The following is a 27,480-nucleotide window of genomic DNA, read 5'->3' on the forward strand; positions in this document are numbered from 1 at the left end:
ACCACTCTGGGTGGCCTGAATAAACTCCAAGAAGAGAGATGTCAAGTATAAACAAGCATTAGCATAGCCAATAGGTCTAGCTTTTTGGGCCCTATAAGTATATAGTTCTGCAGCAGAATATCCTTGGTGCAACTACAGCAACTATTGCATGGCCAAACACTTATAAGACCCCAAATGCGAGACCAATTGGCTATGCCAATGCTTGTTAACTTTGCAGCTACCCCTGAGGAAAGGCTGTATAGTAGCCCAAAATGCATTGGGTAATTTTAAACAAGGCTGCCTGGGACAGTGTATCCCACATGCTTTGGAAAAGGTCTGGATAGACATTTCCTCAGTATCAGAGAAACAAGGGAGGTATGCAGTCTTAATATGAAAAATTAAATAGATGCGATGAACTTGCGGAATAAATCCTGGTTGATATAAGGATTAAATAAATGGAATTTTGAAGAAAATTGGATTCTACTTGCCTTGCTGTGCGGCGTGTCTGGAACATAATGAACGCTCCATTTGTAAAGGAACCATTTGAAACATGCTGCTGTGGCATAGCATGAGCTAGTCTGCATGCAAAAACATGCCAAAAGAGCGCACATTTAAGCAATTGTTTAGATTTGAGAAAGGAGTGCATTCTATCATTTTCATGAAGCTCCGCATGTGCCAGGCCATACATCGATGGTCTAGACTGCGGTCATACGTAGGACTTTTGCATGTTCCGGGTCCACACACTGAAGTAAGACTGCGGTCTTGTGTGGGAGCTCCGCATATACAAGGCCAACACATCCAAGGTCTAGGGTGCGGTTATGTGCCGGAGCTTTGCATGTGCCAGGCTCACACATCGAAGATTTAGACTGTGGTCATGTGTAGGAACCTCGCATGTGCCAGGCCCACACGTCGAAGGTCTAGGGTACAGTCATGTGTAGGAGCTTTACATGTGGTAGGCACACACATTGAAGGTCGAGACTGCGGTCACGTGTAGGAGCTTCGCATGTGCCGGGCCCACACATCGAAGGTCTAAACTGCTCACGAACGCAAGCAGGGATAGAAGCTGCTCACAAACACAAGCTGGGATAGAAGCTGCTCATAAACACAAGCAGGGATAGAAGCTGCTCACAAACATAAGCGTGGATAGAATCGGCGCACTGACACAAGCACAGGTTAGTTGCACACCACTGGAAGCACAAGTCTGTACTTGTACTGTGCCCCTCTGAAATAGCGAACAGTCTAGGACAGCACAAATCTGTAACTGAACTGTAGCATGAAAGGGCAGCAGTGGGTGTATGACCCTAAGGATGCTAGGGTTCTACAGCTATTGTTTACTAGCAGTGCAACTACAAACGTCTACAGAGGAAGCCATGACACCTCAGACTAATGGCTGAACAATCATTTTACTAACAGACTGTCAGCACAGCTATTTGCCCAAGTGGCAGGTTAATGGTTTCACTGGGCACGAGACCATAAAATTTATTCCATCGCACTCTGGACAGCATGCCATTGCTTCTTATTGACATGGGAATCAAACTTTGGGAATCCACTGCCCCTAGGAATTGGAGAGAATGTACTGAATATGATAACCTAGGGTACATCCTTAAGGACACTCAGCCAATTTGGCGGTCTTAACATCTCTAAGAAGTTAACTTCTACCACCAAATTTAAATTCAAATAATTTCAAGCACTTGTCATTCTTGGTTTAAAATAACAAGATTATAATAAAACTCTATGTTATCGCCACAGTTTAATCAGCACACAGATTCATCAGATGTGTGGAAAGGTTACAAAAGTTCTTCTTACCTTTGTAGCGCATGTGCGCTGCGAAGGCGAGACCTAAAAACACATGCAATTTCTAAATGATTTGGATCCTGGAAAGGCTAAGAACTGGTGAAATTAAATCCTATATATTGTTTAATATAATGATCATTCTACCTCTGCCTTCTTTCACACATTTAGGGGACCTTTTGTACCACTCTAAAATCCATTTGCAGCTCTATCTTACAGTGTTTGCTATTTTAATGATTATATTGCAAAGAGTGGAATGGAAACACCAGCGTTGTGCTGATGTTCACAAAAGTATATCAGCCTGGACACGAATATCGTAGCCAAGTATTTATAACTTACACACATGGTACTCAAATGCAGAACTTTACGTTAGGGGTACCATGACATTACGTCACTAATGACGTGCCAAAGCACCCACCTGTACCCGAAGCATTAAATGAGAGTCCGACGCTCCAAATTTGGTCCAGGTGGGGACCAAGTCACGCATCAGGTCCCATCATCCACATCACCCACCTGTGCGACCTCCCTGGCAGTGCCGCAGTCTGGACGTGCAGGGAGGGGCGCAGAACCCCCGGTGTTAGCTGGTGGTCTTGGGAGGCAGCTGCACAGCCCTCTGCAGAATTTAACGCACCGGGGACAATCGTAATCACCCGGGAGCCAGCTGGGCGAGCGCCACGCCCAGAAACAAAACCTGTCCGCCAATGGGAGTGACGAGGTGACTTCCTGCATCTCTCGCGCGCTCAGCTGCCGCCCATTTGTCGCTCGAGCCACCTGTCCTGGTCGGGCAACGCTCTCTGACCCGGGAGGGTGAGACCCTGCCCGGCTGAGGCAAGACGCGCGCCGCTGCAGACAGCTGCAAGAGGGCTGGCCGCCGTACCGTGCAAACCTTACCTCAGGCGAGGAAGGTGTATGGTACAAGAGCACTTCGTGCAAACCATGTCACCGGGAGGAAGAAGGCATGAGTGTCGTGCAAAGCCAATTGACCAAGACACGGCAGGCGTTAAACTTGAATTTATTGCGACATTTTAAATGCCTTTTATTCAGAGCGTGAATTTAGATGCTCTTTGCCTGCATGCTAATGCAACCAAAATTCAATTTGCTCAGTTACCATATTTAAGGATTTTTCTGTTTACCTGAAGGCTGCAGTTTAGACATATTCCCGGTCTCGCTTCTGCAGTATCAACGACGGTAGCCATCCTCTCCCCCGAAGTATTCCATGATACTGGGGCCCGAGCCCCCTTGGCCGGCCATGACAGACGAGCAGTGTCTCTCAACTGTAGCTTCAACACCCAATGGGGGCTAACGCTCTCTGCGCATGTGCGAGAAACCCAGCTAACAAGTCGCTTGCGGGCGTTCACGGATTACACTAAACACATCCAGAAAAGTCAGCTATCCTTTTAGCTATGACCTCAGTTGGCTGTCGCGCGGGCAAAATTCACATTCCCGACAATATTAGTATTAGCATCGTGGTTCCATCCATCCTGGATTAGAATTTCCAAAGTAATATATAGATAAGATTTGAATTGCTTATTGTGTGCAACACATAGGCAGCCTTTCTTCTCATTATTGACCAAAGTGTGGGTTCTGATTGCTGCGGCTCGAACGCACACAGCATTCTTACATGGCCGTCAGTCTTTCAAAAGATGAGGCTATTGCTGCGTCCGGTTTTCACGAAATAGCGAAAATGTATTTACAGCCACAGAAAATAAACTGTGTATACAGTGCCAGTTCTCAGGTGACCATATCCTTGGCATAAGCGCTCGTGCAGCACGAGGGGGGGGGGGTAGGAGAAGGGGATGGCATGCGCCATTCACTTGCGGTAGCGATAATTGCTACCATCTGGTGGCGCGCGCTCCCGCAAGTGAATCTCCTGACGTGCACGCGTTATCATTGAAGGCAATGGAACGCATGCACGTGCTTGGCTGAAAAGCCAAACCGATCGGAAAAGGTCTCTTTTCCTTTGCAGCGCATGCGCGCTGCAAAGGTGAGACCTAAAACTGAAGGCCTGGTTTTATAACCCTGCCAGAGTAACGCCCATGAGGAGAAGCATTAAAACAAACTACTAATCCTACTAAGTCGGATGAAGGGAGACAAAATTGTAACTCAGGAATAAAATAATTGCATAAAAACACAAAATAGAATTATTTTACAAATGGAGGCGGAGCTGCTGTAAATAAATCTCACATTTGAATTTGGACATTTTGTATTTGGAATGGAATTGATTTTATGCTGGGACTCTGTTGTGGCTCTTTGTTTACTGAGGAAGGACTCATCTCAAATCACTGCAGGGGAATGCCTTTGGCATTTCCACTATTCGTGCCCCTATAGCCTGCTGGTGCCTATGAGCATTGCCCATAAAATCTTCACCTTGCTTGTGCTCTGAGCACAGTGTCAGCATTTAAATGCATTTGGAAGATTGGAGTACTAAAGTCAGCATATATCATTTTTGTAAAGATTATGCAGCAAAGAAAGAATGGTGTTATTACTAACTAGCCTCATAATCGTTAATTGCAGTTAAAAGGCTCATACAGAGGTCCTTCTATTTGATAAATATGTGCATATTTAAAAAAGGCCTATGTGTCCACTTTAAGGAAGCTGAACAATTGTACGGAGCTACATTGATGCCACTGAAAATGCCTATGTGATATAAGAAGTCAACAGTGATGTTATCAATGATGTTCTCTTTGATGGGTGCAGCTTTTAGTGCTTTTTAGGTTCTGGATCATATCTAGAATATCACTTCAACTGAAGGTTCCAGCAAAATGTGTATGGTGCTTATTAACACTTTGTGATCTTAGCAAACAAGTACAACTTCCCTTTTAAAGCATATATTTTATTTCTTTATTTGGTTTATGATGTAGCTTTGCCTCCCCCATACAAAAAAACACTAATTGGAGATTACCAATGGCTGTGCCTTGAACATAGCCCTGCCTTCCCCACTGCATGTTGCAAACAGTTTGTGCCCATGCGATCATGCTTCGGTGACAGGGTGTTGCCTTAAGTGAAACCCTGTACTCGGTCTCCATGACACTAAGGTACGCAGGGCACGATCTTTGTACTAAGTCCAGTCTCCTACCCACCAGAGTATGAAAGGTACAGTTAAAGTGTTTGCCCAAGAGACTCTTGGGGAATTCCATGGTATTTAATCACACCATGTATCCCGTCCCCTGACTCCTCAGCCACGATAGTTTGACTCCAGTGGCATGGTAAACACGGGACCACGTCTGGGCATAACCATCCCACTTAGGGCGACAAATGTAAAAAGAACAAATGATGGGCGGAATGCTGAACAATGTCAAATACTCACCCCTAGTAAAGAGAACTGGGCCTAAATCCATCAGTTTTTTTTGCTCATCACGCCATTCCTGTTTGGACTGTTCCCATGGGGAGCAGGGTCAAGAGCGATTTGCATACAGCTGGGTCCAAACTGGGGTGGTGAGCAAAAAAACGATGGATTTAACCCAGATTTGTGAGTGGGGGTGGCTGTTTGACAATGTTCATCATTCCGTCCATCATCTTTTTCTGTTGCAATTTCGCCCAGCGTGTGAACGATATGCCCAGATGTGGGTCCCATGCTGCTACCCCACTGGTTTAAAGCAGCAGAGCTGATTTGGGGTGAATCCCCGAAACCTGTCCCAGGATGCTTCTTTCCAGTCCAGGGAAGCCCTGGCTTGGGAGTTTGGCTGGCTGTTCCCATGAGGAGCAGGGTCAACACTGATTTGCATATGGCTGAGTCCAAACTAGGGTGGCGCAGCAAACAAAAAACAGAACGGATTTAACCCAGATGTGTGACAGGGGTGAATGTATGACAATGTCCAGCATTACGTCCATCATCTTTCTGTGTAGCAATTTCGCCATAAGTGGGAAGGGTATGCCCAGATGTGGGTCCCATGCTCATTATGCCTCTGGTTTCAGGCTATGCTGGCTGATGAGGAGTAATACCCTGAAACTGTTCCCAGGATACTTGTTTCTGGTCCAGAGAGGACCTGGATAGGCAGTTTCAGGCTGAACTGTTACCATTGGGAGTAGATCAAGGCTGATTTGCAAGTAGCTAGGTCCACAGTGGGGTGGGGTGGCAAGCAAATAAACTATGGATTTAACCTAGATCTGTGACTGGGGGGTGAATGTTTAACAATGTTCAGCATTCTGTCCATCATCTTTTTGTGCTGATCTTTCTAAAAGTGTCATTTTCTATAGTGTAATGATAAATTCTATTTACCCTTAAGGAGGATTTATAATTACAATTCCATAGGTATTAAACATGATAGCTCAACCTTCTTTCAATTGGGAATTACAATTAGTAGATATAACAAGGATTCACCAATGTTAACCTAACGGAGGGGTAGTCCTCACAGAAGCGAAAAACGAATTTGGGAGGTTTTCTCTACCAGGAAATGCAAAAATTAGAAGTATATGTTCTACCTTTTACTTACACAGCAACCTGTCCTATACGCTACCTAGGGCCTATCTTAGGTGTGACATATATAGTAAAATTGGAGTTTAAGGCTTGGCAAGGGGGTTTAAATGCCAAGTCAACATGGCAGTATAACCTGCACACATATGCCGTACAGCTGCAGGCCTGAGACATGTTTCAAAGGGCTACCTAAGTGGGGCGCACAATGAATGCTGTAGACCACTAGTAGCATTTAATTTACAGGCCCTGTTATGTTATGTTATGTTATGTTAAACTAAGTTTATATAGCGCACGGCTACTCTAAAAGAGTGTCCCGGCGCTTTCCACAGGCAGCTCAATACAGAATAACACAACAAGGAAAACAAATACAGATAAACAGACAAAAAGAAACCCACCCAAAAGAAGCTAGAGATTAAAAAGCCAAGTCTTCAGGCTCTTCCTAAACTGAAGCAGATTGGGGGTACTGCGTAGCGCCAGTGGAAGAGAATTCCTGGGCATAGGTAGTGCACTATTCTATGATCTTATAAATAAATTAAATATGCCAATTGTGGACGAGTCAATCAAACAACTTTATCACTGGTTAGCAGTGGTAAAGTTCCCAAAGTCCCAAAACCAGCAGAACTGGAGGCAGGCAAGCAAAAGGTTTGGGGGAAGGCCACCCTAAGGCTGGCAGGTCAACCCCTTCACAGTGGGTTTCTTGTGTTGTGACTGGTGCATGAAGCTTTGGAAGTACCAGCCTCCATCTGTTTCTCCCCCAAAACTAAGTCTGTTAAAATCAAGTTTAGGATCTGAAAAAGTGCATTTATATAGCGTTGTTGATACATTCACTATTATAAAAATTGAGGTAGCACCACCATCTTGTACAGAACAATGCTGCCCATCCCCATTTCTTCCAGAATACTACAAAAGTCCAGTGTCATAGTGAGTGCCTATGAAATGTGTCCAATTATGAACACTTCATATCGTTATATGTTTCTGTACCTAAGTATTTGAAGCAAATGGCATGTCAGGCAACTCCAGGATATCTAGTAGATATATGGTTTGTATCAGGAAGAGGCAGACCTTTTTGATATTCACCAGCAGACAGGTTAGATGACTAACCTGTTTCAGTTCTCAAACCGTATGCTTTTTGAAAAAAACTTTTGTGCTGGGGAAAAAGCATTCTCCAACACTGTGTTTTGATGGCATGATCCCAAGGAGGCTGTTATGTGCTCTTTTTATGCTGAAGTAGAAGAACTAGTTCAATCCCGTTCTAAAACAGTGCCGTTATTTTAATACTGTCTAAATGCATGGAAGGCATTTTCGTTTTTCTATGGAATGGGCACTCCCAAACATTTTCCCACTGGACAAAATGTTTGGTCTCTGGTGGGAGGGACTGAGGGTCACACAGATACCAGCATGGGGGGGGGGTCAGGCTGGGGAAGAGGGGTTAGGTGGTTGTAGGTGAAGCGAAGCATGTACATCTACCAAATGAACTAAACAGTCCTGGTTTTCCTGCGTGACCAAGTTGTGTGATGCTGGACAATTGTTTTGTTTTACTTTTCCTCCATTTCCATCATTTACACATATAAGAGGACCTCAAAATACACGACTTCAAAATATGCCCTAAACAAAATCTTTTCTTGTGTTTCATTTATTAAACTATAATGTTGTTCATGTATGATAGCAACCCCAGCCACCCAAAGGGTGCACAGAACAACTGACTTACCTCTAGGTTTACTACTGGCATTTTTGCCAGGGTGGGCGGAAAGGATGAATGTTTCTAAATTTTTGTTTGCAAACTATCACCTTTTTAAAAGAAAATACTTATCAATGCACTGATAGAAACTGATTTACTAAGATGAAAGGGTCTGCATGTTAATAAAATACACTTTTTTAATTTTGAAGAGACTTTATCATATTTTTACACACTTGCTGTAAGATGGCTTTATAAATGAAGATGTTCCTAAAGTTAAAAAGTTCAGGACTCCCTAGTTAATTCCTCTCTTTAATTGCAATTAACATTTAATTACATTTTTGTCCAGTTATTTAACATTGGGGAGAGGATGTAGCCTTACGGATAGAGCGATTGACCTCAAAGCAGGGGAACCTGGTTTGAGTCTCGGCAACGACGCTCAACATCCTGTGATTCTGGACAAATCACTTACTCTCCCTGTACCTAACAAAATGAATGTGTCCTTGTGTAACAGAACTGGTGCTCATGTAATGATAACTGATATCTAGTTCGCGTTATATAAAACTCTAAAAACTACATTAAAAAAACATTTTTAATATTAGTGCTCTGTTGAGTAAACAGCAGCTCAGTGTTGATGTTGACCAGAGGGCCGCACGTAAAGGTCAGGAGGGCCGCATGTGGCCCCCGGGCCATACTTTGAGTACCACTGTTATAAGGCGTGTTTGAATTCCCTTCTGGTTTGGGATTATCTTACACTGCCCGCCACATGATCTCATACATTTTTTGTTCATATCAAGGATTTATTACGACCTCGACCTGCTGTTGAAAGTGGAAATTGTGAAGGCAAAAACTATTAGCTTTCTTCATCTCATCAGATAGCAGGGGTTCAGTGTGGGGAACCAGTAGGTTCTCAATCTCACACAGGTTCAATGGTCTTTTTGTGTCCCTGCCAATAAGAATTTTTTTGTGTGAAATTCTAACCAATCTGTCATATTTCTTATTCTTTTAACATTTCAATAATATCTTTATAGGGTCCCCTAAACCAAATTCCTCAGAGTCATGCGGTCTCACTCATTTAAATAAAATAGTTCCTCAGTCATTTGTAATGTTTTGTGGTAGATTAATGCAAAGAGCTTCAATATCAAACAAAATCATAAATAAAAACTGGAGAAGTCTCAACACTGGGAAACTCAATTTTGAGAACCTATTACTTTCCCACAAAAGAGGGCCGAGCTTGAAGGGTGTTCCGATACATACTTGGCCTAGAGAAAAAGAAACCCTGACGACACCTCCAATCCTTTGTGGGGACAACACTGAATACAAGCCTCTATGCATGTGGGAGCTGCAGTTTTTGTCATCTTACCAGGCATTTAAAGAAACTAGATCTTGGCATCAATATGAACTGAATTCTAAGAAATGAATGTAACCGTGATGCACACCTTGTCATTTACACAATGCCATGACCATGTAACTTGAGGTACATTGGGATAACAAGTCACAGAATTAAGACACGGGTCAGCAAAGATTGAGGCAACGACAACTGTAAATGTAGCACAACACACATGACCAATCATTAAATCATGGCATGACACAGGGAGAAAGACACAGACTGGGTCATCATTGCACAAGTGAGGAACTGTGGACCTCCTAACAAAACGTCCAGAATACTTCTGCAGAAAGTACTGCAATGGGTTTATGAATTAGAACCCCAGGTCTCAATGATGATATTCCCTAGACATATCTCAATATGGCAAAGAAAGACTAATAAACATTGAGGGGTTTACACGAGAGAAGTGAATGGCTAATCTCCCAACAGAGACACAGAGAGCACTCAAGATGGGCGCACGATTGTGTACTCTTCAGGTCCCTGAGGAGCTACTAACATTGTAATCCCCACTGTATGCCACACATAGTTTGTTAAAAATATACGTAAAAGCAACCAAAGTACAATTTCCATCAATCCGTCCCACACAGCATAATTATAGGAGGAAAATTAGCTCTGTATTGAAAAGTGCTCCAAACAATAAGACCGTGTTCATTGATAATTACATGCCATATAAATCCTCTATTTATTTTTTTCATTATACTTTGAATAATATTGGATGGATACAGTTATATTGACAGATAATTAGTTGACATCCAGTTCTCTTTATTAACTGCACATTCTTTCTGAATTATGTAATCTGGTTACATCTGTTACTGCTTGAAGTAAGGTCCCTGCTTAAAGTCTTCAGAGACATAAGAACTAACGACATCAGTAATCGATGCATCCCGTGACACGTCTATGCGCATGATAGAACATGTCATTGGACCCTCTGTGCAGGGTCACAGCGATACACAGAACACTACCAGCTGCTTTAAAAACTGTGGCCAACCCTCCCCACTCACAATATGTAGGGGCAAGCAGATCCGATAGGCACAGCACACAGTCCTTTGAAGACGTGAGTAGAAATGCTCAGCTCGCATTATTCTTTTTAACAATGTCCAGCCTAACCTTTAAAGTTTAATATGAGTTTTCCCATTTTCCTTGTTTACCACAATAGTGTTCAACAATAAGGACAGACATCTCTTGTTCCCTAAGTGACTACAATAATGCTCTACCAGGAGTGAGCTTTACACCTTTTATAATAACACTTAGAATGGCACAAAGGCATGCTGAGTGACCTTTTTGACAAAACAAAAACAGTGTGACCACCCAGATGAATTAGATGCAAAAGCATGTTTTAGACACTATCAAAATATTTATTTCTCTTGTCGCTTTGTAGCCAGAAAGTAATCCTTGTGTCTTTTAAAAAGATTCATTACTTACTGCTAGATAAGCTGCTTTGTCCCTTGTGTGTCTTTAGCCTCACAACACCAAGTGTGGCTTGCTGTTATATACACAGTGATCACCTACATAAAGGATGTGCCAAATGACTGTATACCCTCTAATATGATATGTATATTTTCCTGCATCCACAGATAGAAACATGGCAATCTGGATTGTGAAGATATGTATGCTAGATTGAGTGCTTGTAGGTATTAGTTTAATTGGTTTCACTAATTGAACTATAATAAGTTTCTGCTGACCTAAGAACGATTACAGATCGATGGTCCTGAGGAAGGCCATATGACCTGGAACGGCATGTGAAACCAGCTGTCAGAGGTAGACCTCTAGACCTTTAGACACAGGAGCACTAATCCTTTCCCTGCATTTCCTCTGTTTATAATCTTGCCAAGGGACCCCAGTATTAAAAAGAGGGCGGTGATGGGTCAGCCCATTAGGCAATTTTAACACTTTTCTATTTAAATCCCTTCTGTCTAATACTATCAAGAGCTCCCTCAATAAGGCTCAGCTCATTCAGATGCATTGTCATCTAAGATGACTCACTCTGTTATGAAGCATGCCACAAAGATAGTGGGGCGAGAGCTCCTATTAAAAAAAGAACTCCTTTGCTGTCCTGTGAAATCAGGGACTCATATTCTGGTTCCTTTCTCCAAGTAGGCTATATATTGGTTGAAACATTGGCTCTATTAACCCCTTCTTGGCTGGCGGCTACCTTTGGATAACACAGTGGAAACCCCAGAAATACCAGCACTCCGAGCATGACTTCCCTATCAGAAGGGCAACCACACACCTATGGGATGAGATAGGTGAGCCACTAGGCCTCTGGAAACACTCATCAATATTCACACTGGTTTTTGCTAACTCAGACTTTGGTAATTAGTTACAATGAGATGCCTTCCACCAGTGGTGAGAGGGAATGTGTGTGGAGATAGGGTACATATTCACAAAAAGAACAGACACAAAAACTTTTGAACACATTAAGTTAGACCATGGGTGCTACAAAAGGAAATAAAAGTGGTGCATGTCTGTCCATTGACCGCCGCTTAAAAATTGCTCCAGAGAATACATATTTAATATCCAAAATCTATAAAATACGTACATGTGGGGATGTGGGGGTGGGGAGAGAAATTGCCTGCAAGATACTACATCGCTGGCATTGGACCATAAGTCGCTTGCACAATATTAGGAACTCCCGCTCTCCAAAGTGCTGGAATGTAATCAGGAGGGAACAATCACTTAAATATCATAGATTTGCCTGAAACTGAACAAGTATTTTGAGGAGGCCCCGACTGTGTTTGAGGAAATTACAGATATACTTGTCCTGAGGGAACCATCGGGTGTACTTTAGGGATGGATGCCTGACACAAAATAGAAGAAAAGTGGAAACCCTGTTAAACTCAGAAATGTTCTGATCCTAGCAGCAAAACAGGCAGTCCTAACAAACTGAGAACATATTTGGGTACTACCCTAGAGGACAGGCAACGGGAAATTTGGCTTATCCTGGGAATGAAGTAAATTAGACAATCAATATATGATGACAAAAAGAGCATTGGAAAATCATCTGGGGTCCAGCTTGGAGAACATGTCGACGCACTTCAGGACTTTCCCCGGCCTAGGACCTGTAATGCCCTACAACTACCCACCCATTGGTAAAGATGTCATAAATCTGTGTCTATTTATTCTGAGGGATTGCATGAGTGGCTTTCACAGAGTGATGCTTTCTTGCCAGTAGAGAAGAGGATGGGGGATATCTTAAAGGTGCAGCTTTTTTATTGGTTTCTTTTTTAATATTCATTAATAAAATACATTGAAATGTAAGAGAGAGTAGGGCCAACTTTGCAGTTTGCATCACTTACTTATGTGTGGAATAGAAGAAACAGTATGACACTCAGTAACCTGCTACCTCCAGAAATAGCACTTTTAATACAGGCTATTCCAGAAACAAACAAAATACATACTTCAATATCTCCATCGTGCAGCCAGCCCCCTTGTACCTAAGTATACTAAGGGGAAAGCCTCCACTGTTAATGTAGGGGTGAAGTCAAACCTGTTAGCTCAAAGTCCTGACTATACAGATGTTGCTACAACCTCAATGTTTTCAGAATACAACCTTCCCTGGCATCTCAATACCCCAAGTTTCCTTACCTTGGTAACTCAAAATCCCAATGAAACTGCATCTCAGTATCATAAGAATAAATGAACACAGGAAGGATACAGCTTTTCCCAAATACCTAAGAATTTCCAGAACAAAGTCCGCTTTTAAACTTCAATAACAAAGGTTCAGCCCTCTACCTTAATATGCCAAGAATACATGCTCCACATCTACTGCTCTATTCACCCCAGAAAAAGCCTCCTTGCTACAGGCGAATCCCCACCCCATGAACAATCTCCCCTCAACAAGATAAAGCATCTCCTGATTCTTCAATAGTCAAATGATATAGCCTACCTTATGTATCAATGTTTGAAACATTTGTGCTTCAATATTATCAGAATATAGAAACAGCGGGCACCTCCATGCCCTTTGGATACAGCCCCCTCCGTCTACATCAATATAATCTCCCCAGTACTCAATCTTCCGGTACATTGGTCTGCATTGGTACCTAAATATCACCAAGTTACAGCCACCACCAATGCCTCAATATTCCCGAGATGCAAGATATAGCCTCCATTGATATTTTAGTTTGCCAGTAATAACAAGAGTGACCATGGTCACCTGGATATCCCCCGAATAGACAATCATTATTAAATCAATAGTCCCAGAATACAGAAGACCTAGCTACCTCAATATTCCCACTGTAGAACAACCCTAGAATTTCAATATGCCCAGGAAGGAGTGAAAGCTGGCTCTTATTATCCCTGGGATTGAGCAGCCAAGGAAGTTCTATAGCACCAGAATACATCCATAGGCTATACGCCCATATAACAGGCAATGAAACTCAGTGGTATCCAGTAACCCCCAAGTCACAAGACCCCAAAAAGCCTACTCTAGTTGGCATATATATCTTTTCAATTAGAGCCTTTCACACAATAACCTTGACATCATTATGATAGAAGGTTCCTTAGAGCTCAATATTTGAACTTTAAAGTCTACTGATGATTCAAGTTTTGATTGTATTTGATGTGGCCAGAATAAAGCCTCCTTTGGCATGTGGCTACATGTAATGTCACAATGCATTTACCCACCCCAAGATACAATCTGACCAATATCACAGATGCAACCTCCAAATGCAAAATATGCAAAGATCCACATTCTTTGGGACTCCGTCTCTCTGTAGTCCAGCTACTCAAAGATAGATGCTCATGATACATTGTAGCCCGGCTGCAAAATCTCCAAGGAACAAAGCATATATCCATTAGTACGTAAATATTTTCAGGATACAGATTCTCAGAGGATTTGTTTGCCTACATAATACAAACTACACTGGCTGATTAATATTACTAGGATGCTGCTTCTCTGTTGACCTAGGTAATTATGGAATTCAATCTCCATTGGAATCACAATAATCATAGGATGCATTTACTAAAGGGACACACCTAACCAACACAAGATAGAAACCGGCACCTCAATATTCACACACTCCTCTCTATGGATTCATTTACTCATAGGATAGGCTTGCCTGGTACCAGCCTTTTTCCAGGATAAACCTATACCAAATAAGTCACCATGCTCATTGCCCATCTATAATAACGACAGACGCCCTAGGATCAAACCTGTGAAAGCTGATCATCATCCTCAAAGGTGTAGGCTTTGCACTTGGTATTGTTCCAATATTCCTCTTCCTCCTCACTCTTGAGACGATTCATCTAAAGAGAAGAAAGAAATAAGACATTTACATTCCCTGGCAGCTAAGGACAATGATGTAAGCAAAATTGCACAAATTACTTCAACCGAAATTACACATGGGAAGAAGGTACCAAGTCCTGCAGACTAAGACTGTGTTGTGTGGACCTAAAGTCGATACAGAGTGGACTTCATGTCTACAATGATCAAACATGAGTCCTCATAAATAGATCAACTGCTACATTTACAACCTCAAGGAAGCATATATTCTGTCATGCATCTGACAAACCAATCAGCTTGTATTCTGCAAGTTTAATGCCAAGATTTATTTTATTTTAATTATTTATGTTTTTCATACAGCCCTACTCTTAGCCCAAAGGTTGTCAGTGCTCTTTACATTTGAGAAACCGTGAATACAGGGTACCAGATATATATATATATATATATCATAAAAGAAATAGCCACTAAGGAGCTTGAAACACTGAGTTCATTCTCCATAGTGAAAAGAGATGTGAAAGCAAGGAAAGAAGTGGGTAAATAACATGGCATTTAAGAGAAAAAGAGCAAGTTATATTTCATATGTTGGGGATGCAGCAAGAATGGAGAGATATAGGATTATATAATCAGGTGACAGCGGAATCAAGGAGTTCTTAGTTTGATGGTACATGAATAAGCTATCAAAATATGACGAGGACCTTTAACAATCACAATAGAGGGCATCTGGTAAACAAACATGATATATGACAGAGATTAAAAGAATGCTGGAAAGCATAAAAGCTTACTGTTGGAACCTGGGATGTCAGGTCACCTAGGGTAGCCTGCCTAGGGTAAGACATGCAATTCTAGAGGCACAAGTGTGAAGGTTGCAGACCACCCAGCAGTAAATCCACGCAATAACACTGAAAAAGGACACTACACCACTTTGTTGGAAAAATAGGTACTGGTTTATAAAAATAAGATACTCTGCTCTTGGGTTTCAAAATTTACAATTTAGGCACTTCAGTTTATCATGGAAGCATTAACTACACTTTTAAGTTCTAAAACATCAACAACCAGCATTTACAATACATTACATTTAGTCAGTCCTCTTAACCAAATCTGGCAGGTAACTCTTATACTTCAATAGCTCACTTATGCATTTACTGTACTCTGCTTTACTCTATAGCATCTCTCATTACAGCATTACTTTAAAAGAGACAATATCAGCACTTATGTTAGATCAGGTAAGCAATTTCTTTTACATGGATGACTCTACAATTCCCCTTCTTAGCCTGTTAAAGAAGAATTGGTTATAACCACTTAATTCAGCTTTCAATAAAACTCTGTCAGGGATTCCTCATGGACGCGGGGGCCAGAGTCTCAAACTATGACACCAGTTAATCTTATGGAAGTCACTCCCCCACGTGTTTACCTCCTTACTTGTAACTGTTGATGCTGGAATCGTCCTGCGCCAGAAGTAATGGGGGAAAACAGCCGATATGGCCAAGGTATCAAAGAGTGACAAGGGCTTTCTTCCGCTTTACAGAACTCCCCTGCTCTCCCTCCCCACTCGGACCAGCTCCTCTGCTTAGCACTCGAGCGGAAGGTAGGCCGATTTCACCATGCCCCCCAGGCCGCCACCGGGCCCCTCAGCTTCCCCCTCCCTGCCCGGCCAGCTCCTCCGTGTGGCGCGCGAGCAGGGGGAGAAGGCGGGACACTCACTCTGGCTGCTGAGGCAGCCGGCGCTCCTCTGTGTTGCTCGGCGGGGGCACTACTCTCGCGGACATGCGCGGTAGCGCTCGCGTTGATGCTGCCTCACACAGCGCCTGCTCCCAGGAAGGACGCTGTCTACACGGGCCTGCTCGGTCCTAGGCCCCTCCTGAGGGGATGGCTGCGACGCTTTGGGCATGCGCGAAGGCGCCTTCACTTTCCCTTGACAACCGGAGCTTGACAGGAAACGCGTCTGAAGCGCGGTAGGCGCCCCCGGGGTCCCGCTCACGAAGGGAAGCCTCGCAAGGCTTCTCAGGCTCAGTGGATCCCGGGGGGGCGCTGACACGGAGCGCGAACAGTGCCCCAGGGGTCCCGCTCACAGCCAAGGTGGCGCTGCCTCAAGGAAACCGGCACTGCTCACCCCTCGTCAGTTCCCAAGGAAATCAGGGGATCAGCTGACTGCACGTCCGGCCAGGATCTTCTTACTTCAGCTCCCACTTCCTAGCCCTACAAAGTCCTTTTACCTCTCAACACTGAATGGAGGCTGGTTTCAAGGGATGAGGGTTATTCCTTCAGAGTTCCTTCCACTGGGCAGAGGACTGCGCTCCACAGCGCCACAGTCTCCTTTTCCTGTTCACACCCCACTATCCTTAAGTTAGGGGCTAATCAGGCGCCCAGGGTCTTCAGCCATTCAAAGCAGCAGGGATAGGTCAAATAACCCAAGGGAGGACGGGTGGTGAATCAATAGGGTCAAACCTCTGACTAGCCTACCCCCACCTTAAGCTACAGCCTGTCCTCCAGCTGACTCTCTTAGGAAGACAAAATGGTTGCCCAGCATTCCGCCTTATATAGGCTGGCCCTCAGTGGTCCAGAAGGGACCAGAAGGTTCTGGAATGCCCCATACTAGTCTATGGGCATGTTCTGGGTTTGGCAGTTAGGGCAGTTGGAAGCCACCATTTTGTGGTTCCAACTTTTCCTGTCAGAACAGGCCTCTGGGCCTGAGGTGAAAAACTATGAGGGGGGGAAAGAACACCTATCCCCTTGACCAACACCTAGAAAAAGCTAGTGGACACAAAAATTATTAAGGGTATGAGGGGCAGAAAGGGGACAAAATAAATAATAAATTGGAGGGACTACGCAAAAAAACCAGACAGGTCTAACACGCGTCCCCCCCAGCTGAAAGTGGGGAGAACTACCCAACCCCTTGGGAGTCCTCATCACTAAGGCGGAAATACCTGGAGAGACCGTCTGCATTGGCGTGGTCCACTCCAGGCCGATGTTCCACCCGGAAGTCCATTCCCTGTAGGGAGATGGACCACCTCAACAGCTTGGGATTTTCCCCCTTCATTTGCATCAGCCAACGAAGGGGTCGGTGGTCAGTCTGAACCAGGAAGTGCGAGCCAAACTGGTATGGCCGCAGCTTCTTCAGAGCCCAAACCACCGCAAAAGCTTCCCTCTCAATTGCACTCCACTTCTGTTCCCGGGGAAGTAGTCTTCTGGATAAGAAGACCACAGGCTGATCCAGGCCCTCTTCATTTAGTTGCGATAACACTGCCCCAATGCCATGTTCTGATGCATCTGTCTGGACAATGAACTCCTTGGAGAAGTCTGGGGCCCTCAGGACCGGTGCTACACACATTGCCTGCTTCAACTTTTCAAAGGCTTGCTGACAAGCCTTCGTCCAAACTACCCGTCGAGGTTGTTTCTTGGAGGTGAGCTCCGTGAGGGGCGCTACTATAGTGCCATACCCCTTCACAAAGCGACGGTAGTAGCCTGTGAGGCCCAGGAAAGCTCGGACCTCAGTCTGTGTCTTGGGGGGTTCCCAGGCCATGATTGCCTCAATCTTTGCCTGCAGGGGCTGCACTGACCCCCTACCCACCAAGTGTCCAAGGTACACAACCGACCCTTGCCCAATCTGACATTTGCTGGCTTTGATGGTCAATCCAGCTTCTTTCAGGGCCTGGAGAACTGCTTGCAAATGTTGCAAATGGTCCTCCCAACTGCTACTGAAGACAGCAATGTCATCCAGGTAGGCAGCAGAGAAACTCTCCATTCCAGAGAGGACCTGATTCACCAGCCGCTGAAATGTGGCAGGGGCATTTTTGAGCCCAAAGGGCATCACACAAAATTGGAAGTGTCCCTCGGGCGTGGAGAAGGCTGACCTTTCCTTTGCTCCATCTGTCAAGGAGATCTGCCAGTACCCTGAAGTGAGGTCAAAGGTACTTAGGTATTGGGCAGCTCCTAGCCGGTCAATTAACTCATCCGCCCTAGGGATCGGATGAGCATCAGTCTTTGTAACTGAGTTCAGTCCTCGGTAATCCACACAGAACCTCAGTTCTGGTGTGGTGCCTGGTGGGGCGGCTTTTGGCACTAGCACCACCGGACTGGACCAAGGACTGTTGGAAGGTTCGATAACTCCCAGCTCTAGCATCTTGGCAACCTCTCCATGGATGCTAGCCTTCACCTTGTCTGACAGCCTGTAGGTCTTTGACTTCACTGGGGGGCTGTCCCATGTGTCCACATCATGGGTACACAGGTGGGTTTTTCCCGGGACAAGGGAGAACAACGAAGAGTACTGCTCCAATACCTGGCGGCAATCCTCTCGTTGCTCAGGAGTTAGGGATGGGGAGAGAATCACTCCCTCCACCGACCCATCCTTCTCTTGAGACGAGAAGAGATCAGGGAGAGGCTCGCTTTCTGCTTCCTCGGCACCATCAGTCACCATCATCAGGATGACCTCTGGCCTCTCATGGTGGGGTTTGAGGCGATTGGCATGCAGCACCCGTAGGGGCTGTCGTGGGGTCTTAAGATCCACCAAGTAAGTGGCCTTACCCTTCTTTTCCAACACCTCAAATGGGCCTGCCCAGCGATCTTGGAGGGCACTAAGCTCTCCAGGTTCCATCACCCACACTTTCTGGACAGGTTCCAATTCCACCGGGTGAGCATTGTGATCGTACCATTCCTTCATTACTGCCTGGCTGGCCTCCAAGTTGTCAGAAGCTTGCTTCCACAACTTTGCCATCTGGCTCCGGAAGGCCAGCATGTAGCTCACCACATCTTGAGGAGGCTTTCTGGGAGACGTTTCCCATCCATCCTTCACCAGGCTGAGAGGTCCACGCACAGGGTGCCCGTACAACAGTTCAAAAGGGCTGAAGCCCACTCCCTTCTGCGGCACCTCTCTGTAAGAGAACAGCAAGCAAGGCAGGAGGACGTCCCATTTCCTCCGTAGGCTCTCAGGCAGACTTCTTATCATGCCCTTCAGGGTCTTATTGAACCTCTCTACCAGTCCATTCGACTGGGGGTGATAAGGAGTGGTGAACCGGTAAGTCACTCCACACTCCTTCCACATCGCCCGCATGTAAGCCGACAGAAAGTTGGTCCCCCTGTCGGACACAACTTCCTTAGGGAATCCTACTCGGGTAAAGATTCCCATCAGGGCCCTAGCCACCACAGGTGCAGTGACAGTCCTCAGAGGAATGGCCTCTGGATAACGTGTGGCATGATCCACCAGAACCAGGATAAACCTGTGACCAGCTGTTGTTGGTGGATCCAATGGCCCTACAATGTCGATGCTCACCCTTTCAAAGGGGGTGCTAACGACTGGAAGTGGTTCCAGGGGAGCTTTCAGCTTCACCCCCCTTTTCCCACTGGCCTGGCAGGATACACATGTCCGACAGTAAGTATTGGACGCCACTTTCATCTGAGGCCAGTAAAAGTGGAGGACAAGCCGAGCAAAGGTCTTGTCCTGGCCTAAGTGTCCTGCCACGGGTATTGCATGAGCCAATTCCAGCAGAAAGGCTCGGTATTGCTGCGGGACCACCAAGGCCCTTGATGAGCCAGGTAGGGGTACCTTGGGTTCACTGTAGAGGAGTCCATCCTCCCAGTAAATATGGTGGTGTCCCGTAGCATCACCTGCTGCCTGGGCTTCAGCCTGACGCCTCAGTCCCTCAAGGGTAGGGCACTCCCTCTGCCCCTTACAGAATTCCTCTCTGGTAGGTCCTCCCTCCACGTGCCACTCAGCAGGGATGGGTAAATCCTCCAGAGAGTCTACTTCCCCCTCCACAGACTCTTGGTCCACCACTGCAGGTGGCCGATCTGTCACATGGGGTGTGGAAGCCAAAGCAGGCTCTTCCTGTCTTCGGGTCTGTCCCTTTTTGGCAGCGGGTTGGGCCATTGTTCCAGGCTCCAACCCAGGCGAACTCCCTCTCCGGGCAGTCGCAGACCTTGTGCTCACACAGGCCCAGTCAGGTGTACCCAGCATCGCAGAGTGCGTCCGGTATTCCACCTCTCTCCAAGTGTTGTGCTCCATGTCATTCCCCAGCAGACAATCAACTGGCACGGCAGGGCTTACGGCAACTCGAAGTGAACCTGCAACCCCTTCCCACTCAAAGGGAACCTCAGCCACGGGATAGTGGCCCATTCTGCCGTCAGCCATCGCGGCGGGGTGGAGTACATTAGGAACCACCTGCTCTGGAGACACCAGTTGACTTCTCACCATAGTCATACTGGCTCCTGTATCTCTCAGAGCCTCCCCTCTCTGGCCATTGATGGTGACCCATTGCCCATACTTTGTAGTATTTGGGGGCACCTGGATCTTTGGAACCATCTCCCGCTCTCCCAGGGACACTAAGGTGACACCCGCCCACTCACCCCCCTTATCTAAGGGCAACTCCTCCCCGAGCGCTACACTAGCTACTCCCGGTGACTTTCCTCCGGTGGGAGGGGGTGGTCTCTTTGGGCATCTGACATCTCCCTTATAATGTCCAACACCACCACACTCAAAACAGTGGAGAACCCTTGGCTGCTGGCTTTGGCCAGGATTAGGGTTTCTGGGCGGGATTGCCTTAGGGGTGAAACCTGTTCCCTTCCCTTGGAAACTGTTTTGGGGACCTTTAGAGAACTCCCTCTTTTTGTCTCCCCCCTCCTTCTTCTGAGGGGCGCCCTGTCCGGCCTTTTGGGAATCCCCTCCAGTCCCCTTTGAGGACACCCGGGTACTTGCCCAGATGTCCGCCTCCTCTGCAAGCTTCCGGGGATTGGTCAGCTTGCTGTCCACCAGGTGTTGGCGCAGCTCGGGAAAATATTTCTCGAGGAGGTGCTCTTTCAAAAATAGATCATACAACCCCTCATAGTCCTTCACCTCGCTGCCCTTGACCCAGCCCTCTAATGCCTTACGTGCGTAGTCAAGGAAGTCCACCCAGTTCTGGGTGCTTAACTTGTGGCTCCCCCTGAACTTCTGGCGATACCTTTCCGGGGTAAGCCCAAACTTCCTGACCAATGCTAGCTTCATGGTGGGGTAGTTGGTCTGCTCCTCTGATTCCAAGGCCAGCAATGTGTCCCAACCAGTAGGAGGCATGTACTTATACAACCCACCCCCCCAGTGCTTCTCCTGGATCCCATGGGCTCTTAAGGAGACCTCATAGGCTGCCAGCCACTTGGCTATGTCATCCCCCTGACTATAGCTGGCAATTATATCCTTAGGCAGGTAGGGTCTGGACTCCCTGGTTGGTTCTCTGGTTTCGCTGCCACCATTTGGAGTTGGAAAGGGTCCCGGTTGTAGGGCCTGGAGTTCTAACTCTTTTAGTTTGAATTCATGAGCCATTCTCCGCTCTTCCTTCTCCTGTTCTAACCTCCTCCCCTCCCTCTTTTCTTCCAACTCCATTTTTGCTATTTCCCACCTTAACAGTCTATCCTCTCTCCTGTCAGCTAACTCGGTTTCTGACAACCCTCTCAATGACACACTGCTGCCCTCCCGTGAGGTTGCCTTGGGGCTGATTGACATCTCACCCACCCCCGGGGGACATCCCGCAGTCCTATCAATGACAGTACCTCTGTCCGATTCCTCCTCTTCCACCGTTCCCTCCTCATTGCGCGCTTCCACCCAAGCCCTCAAACTGGTCTGGAGTTCCCCCTTCTTGGCACCACGCTTAAAGAACACTCCCAATTGTTGACAGAAATCTTTTAGCTGGACCAATGAATAAGTGTCCAGTTTTTCCAGTGCAAATTCCATTTTGCAAAAAGGCAACACAAGGTTAAGCACACAAAAAGAATAGAGTGGCAAGGGCAACCTGAAGCTACCTCCACCCCCCCACCAGGAACAAATTTGGAAAAGCAAAATTCAAATTAGGAGGGCCGCAAGGAGAAAACTCCTGGTGTAGGCCAGTGTATTGCGTTGAATTACTATTGAGTAGCTGCAACCAAGTCAGGATCCCACCACTGGACACCAATCTGTTGGAACCTGGGATGTCAGGTCACCTAGGGTAGCCTGGCCTAGGGTAAGACATGCAATTCTAGAGGCACAAGTGTGAAGGTTGCAGACCACCCAGCAGTAAATCCACGCAATAACACTGAAAAAGGACACTACACCACTTTGTTGGAAAAATAGCTACTGGTTTATAAAAATAAGATACTCTGCTCTTGGGTTTCAAAATTTACAATTTAGGCACTTCAGTTTATCATGGAAGCATTAACGACACTTTTAAGTTCTAAAACATCAACAACCAGCATTTACAATACATTACATTTAGTCAGTCCTCTTAACCAAATCTGGCAGGTAACTCTTATACTTCAATAGCTCACTTATGCATTTACTGTACTCTGCTTTACTCTATAGCATCTCTCATTACAGCATTACTTTAAAAGAGACAATATCAGCACTTATGTTAGATCAGGTAAGCAATTTCTTTTACATGGATGACTCTACAATTCCCCTTCTTAGCCTGTTAAAGAAGAATTGGTTATAACCACTTAATTCAGCTTTCAATAAAACTCTGTCAGGGATTCCTCATGGACGCGGGGGCCAGAGTCTCAAACTATGACACCAGTTAATCTTATGGAAGTCACTCCCCCACGTGTTTACCTCCTTACTTGTAACTGTTGATGCTGGAATCGTCCTGCGCCAGAAGTAATGGGGGAAAACAGCCGATATGGCCAAGGTATCAAAGAGTGACAAGGGCTTTCTTCCGCTTTACAGAACTCCCCTGCTCTCCCTCCCCACTCGGGCCAGCTCCTCTGCTTAGCACTCGAGCGGAATGTAGGCCGATTTCACCATGCCCCCCAGGCCGCCACCGGGCCCCTCAGCTTCCCCCTCCCTGCCCGGCCAGCTCCTCCGTGTGGCGCGCGAGCGGGGGAGAAGGCGGGACACTCACTCTGGCTGCTGAGGCAGCCGGCGCTCCTCTGTGTTGCTCGGCGGGGGCACTACTCTCGGGGACATGCGCGGTAGCGCTCGCGTTGATGCTGCCTCACACAGCGCCTGCTCCCAGGAAGGATGCTGTCTACACGGGCCTGCTCGGTCCTAGGCCCCTCCTGAGGGGATGGCTGCGACGCTTTGGGCATGCGCGAAGGCGCCTTCACTTTCCCTTGACAACCGGAGCTTGACAGGAAACGCGTCTGAAGCGCGGTAGGCGCCCCCGGGGTCCCGCTCACGAAGGGAAGCCTCGCAAGGCTTCTCAGGCTCAGTGGATCCCAGGGGGGCACTGACACGGAGCGCGAACAGTGCCCCAGGGGTCCCGCTCACAGCCAAGGTGGCGCTGCCTCAAGGAAACCGGCACTGCTCACCCCTCGTCAGTTCCCAAGGAAATCAGGGGATCAGCTGACTGCACGTCCGGCCAGGATCTTCTTACTTCAGCTCCCACTTCCTAGCCCTACAAAGTCCTTTTACCTCTCAACACTGAATGGAGGCTGGTATCAAGGGATGAGGGTTATTCCTTCAGAGTTCCTTCCACTGGGCAGAGGACTGCGCTCCACAGCGCCACAGTCTCCTTTTCCTGTTCACACCCCACTATCCTTAAGTTAGGGGCTAATCAGGCGCCCAGGGTCTTCAGCCATTCAAAGCAGCAGGGATAGGTCAAATAACCCAAGGGAGGACGGGTGGTGAATCAATAGGGTCAAACCTCTGACTAGCCTACCCCCACCTTAAGCTACAGCCTGTCCTCCAGCTGACTCTCTTAGGAAGACAAAATGGTTGCCCAGCATTCCGCCTTATATAGGCTGGCCCTCAGTGGTCCAGAAGGGACCAGAAGGTTCTGGAATGCCCCATACTAGTCTATGGGCATGTTCTGGGTTTGGCAGTTAGGGCAGTTGAAAGCCACCATTTTGTGGTTCCAACTTTTCCTGTCAGAACAGGCCTCTGGGCCTGAGGTGAAAAACTATGAGGGGGGGAAAGAACACCTATCCCCTTGACCAACACCTAGAAAAAGCTAGTGGACACAAAAATTATTAAGGGTATGAGGGGCAGAAAGGGGACAAAATAAATAATAAATTGGAGGGACTACGCAAAAAAACCAGACAGGTCTAACACTTACAGAAGTATCCTTCCGACCCACACTCGACCACAAGAACATACCTTACAACTGACGTGTCCACAGCACCAAAATGAAACTTCAATGTAGGTACAGAGTTTTTTTAACGCCTTCATATTGTTTAAAACAAATAAACACAACTACTCCTTTAAGCCTACACCTACATTTGGAGTACATTTCTGTCCTTTTTTTTTATTCCAGGAAGTACTCCTTGGAAGCTTCAACATTCACAGATAACTGGTAGTAGTTCTTTGTGAAATCCACACTAAAGTCCATAGAAATTTTGGCATGCATAAATATAGCAATAGTACATTTGTGCATGTGTAAATATGCACCCTAGTGTATTATTTGCTTCACCATAGGGTAAATATATCTTTCCCTGTGAAGAAACCCATTCCACTCAATTCCTACCAATTTTGGAGTAATTCCTCTACCCATTCACACCCTTCATATGAATGTTTTGCTACCATTCAGAGGAGTAAATCTCAGACCCTATCCAGGGAGGGAATCTGTCTAGAAACTTTTATTTATCAGTATCCACTAATATGTGAGTAAGTGGTTGTTCGCTTAATTAGGTAAGCACCCCACTTCTACAAGCTAGAAAGGCAGTTTGGGTAATAGTTCTAATGCTAATATGTAGGCCAGAAACTGTAGGTTGAGGATGGCCAGACATCCAGTCTGCCCCTTCACTAGTCCCTAACCACCCGTCAACATGGAGTCACCACCAGTCGTGTCCAGCCTCACTTGTCTCATAATATCAAGAACAAGACAATCTCTGATGTGACCCAGTAGAGTTGTGTCCCCCAATTCTCCAGCTCCTACTCAACACATTAATTATTGTCAATGGTGTGTTTAAAGTGTTTGCCTCCTTGTTGATCAGAAGTAGTCATTATGAAAGCTGTAGATAGGCAGCCATATATTTTTACTCCATGCCAACATGGAGGCCAAGTTGTAATGATCAGTTTAGTGGTTTATGTTATAGTATATTATAGAAATATACGTAGTACATAATCGCCATTGGCCCGGGGAAGTCACCGTCCCACAAATAATTAAATATTATTTAGAGGACAAATTCCAAAACAAAAGTTTTAAATACTTCCATACTCAACCTATGAGGAACTGAAGCCTTCCCACTGCACAATGCTTAAATAACAGATCTGGGACAGCCACCAGGGCACACTGATGAAGAAAATCATGTCATACATCGCTTTAAATAAAATATTCGGAATACGTAGCTTTGTATAACTTATATGCACATCTCTCAGTGTTGCATGAAACCCACCCGGTTGCCACCGTCTGTATCAGAAAGATATAGACAAAGATACTTGCTTAAGATATAGGAGAAATTGTTGGTTTAGCTCCTTTTTAACCAGAAAGGAATATGAGGAAGATGAAAACGCTGTGTAGTTGTGCAACCAGTAAAAAAAGGATCTGGAAAATTCGATCACGGAGTTACACAGCGAATGCCTAAAAAAAAAAAAAAAATTACATACGAGTCCCATTCATTTTCTGTAAATATTATGAAACATTATACAGGCCTAACCGTTGGTTGGCACGAAGGAGGACCATTTTTTTTTTTTTTTTTTTTTTTTTTTTACAGAAAAAGCAGAACGCTCAATCAGGGGGATTTACTGGCCTGTTGCTTCCATTTTGGGCTGCAGAAATCAGATACGCTATAAGGCATTGCCTGGTGGGCATCAAATTTCTTTGAAACACAGTTCTAAAGCACAGAAAGAGGCAGGCATAGCAGGTATAACTCAGACAGCAACAATACAAACTTCACTAGCAAACGGGTATGACAGCTGTGGTTCAACTCAATGTCACACATGAATATATTAAATCTAACCCTTTAGGTTTATTTTGAAATTGCTCTGAATCTCAAGGCTCTCAAGGCCTTAGCATTACAACTAGTTCCTGAATGCATAAGCAATACAATTATTGAATTAGCCACCATGCCCAACATAAGGCGGATTATGATTTGTGTAGCATTAGCAAGTCATAGTGCAGACAAGTTAAAAATGGTCATGTGGGTCTTGGTTCGATATAACTACAGATCTGTTGCCTGATGTCACATGTGGCTAGTCTACTCTGTTCTCTTCGTATTTGTGAGCTGATAGTTGTATTTCTCAATAATAAATGCAAGAGTACAAGCAAGGCCATTGGAAAATATGGTGTTGCTGCTTTTTCTGTGTGAATATGAATGTTCTCCACTTGCCTGAAAACAAATCATTGGCTGAATAATTTGCAGATTTTAACAAAAACAAATTCTAGCTCAAACAGATTACAGGATATTACAACTGCTGCATAAAAAGGAGCAAAGTGCAACACTCTAAACTACAGTTCAAACACAGTGGAAAGAATTATTCCTTCTTTATCTAGAAAAGGTTGAATTTCTTTGTTCACACAAATTTGTGTTTACATCAAGGACGCTGTTCTCAAAGCAGTCGTTCTTTCAAAAGACCACTCAAACTTCAGAAAAATCCCAAACATGTTATGTCTCTTTCTAACCTGTTGGGTGCCCAAATGACATACTCGTCATAAAAAAGGATAATCAGTACACTCTTGTGACACGTGCACAATTTACGAGCATGAGCCACAAATGACCAGTGAAGTGCTCCTCCAATATGTACCCACGGTCGTGGAACTGGCCTGAAGAGACATCCTTAAGGTCAAGGGGTTCATGCCGGATGTCTTGAATCCTAAAACACCCACTAAAGTGGCATGTTAATAATAAATATGAGCTGCACTATTATGATCCCTAGTGATGTTTCTGAATGGAAATGCACTGTCATTTGAACAAAAAGGCAAACCCAAAGCTGAAGAGAGCTTTTAAAACACAATTGGGATGAGCTGCATAAACGAAGTACACCTTTTGTTACAAGTGTGTATATGTAGGATTTGTGCTCCTAAAAGAATCATTTGATGTTAGTTTACATAATCAATATTGCTCTGAGAAACAGAGAGGGGCAGTATAAATTCAATTGGGTTCTAGCATTCACATGCAAGACCAAATTGTCAATTCTGGTT

The 27,480-nt window shown here is 45.4% G+C and overlaps 1 protein-coding gene across 3 annotated transcripts in view; it reads right to left on the bottom strand.

Annotated features, from left to right (window-relative positions):
* VIPAS39 (VPS33B interacting protein, apical-basolateral polarity regulator, spe-39 homolog) overlaps nt 1-27,480 on the bottom strand; it is a 303,099-nt gene that overhangs the window by 265,387 nt on the left and 10,232 nt on the right. Inside the window, exons 1-2 of one of the 3 annotated variants that reach the window (XM_078659968.1) lie at nt 25,783-25,920; nt 14,398-14,490 (exon numbers count right to left, since the gene is read on the bottom strand). In XM_078659968.1, the coding sequence (XP_078516094.1) occupies nt 14,398-14,490 (93 nt within the window). In that variant the 5' untranslated portion in view covers nt 25,783-25,920. Of the gene's footprint in view, nt 1-14,397; nt 14,491-15,878; nt 15,982-25,782; nt 25,921-27,480 lie in introns of those variants that run through there. The other 2 variants (XM_078659969.1, XM_078659967.1) reach the window with 2 other exon arrangements.

Source organism: Lissotriton helveticus, chromosome 9 (assembly GCF_964261635.1).
Source record: "Lissotriton helveticus chromosome 9, aLisHel1.1, whole genome shotgun sequence".
Taxonomy (NCBI): domain Eukaryota; kingdom Metazoa; phylum Chordata; class Amphibia; order Caudata; family Salamandridae; genus Lissotriton; species Lissotriton helveticus.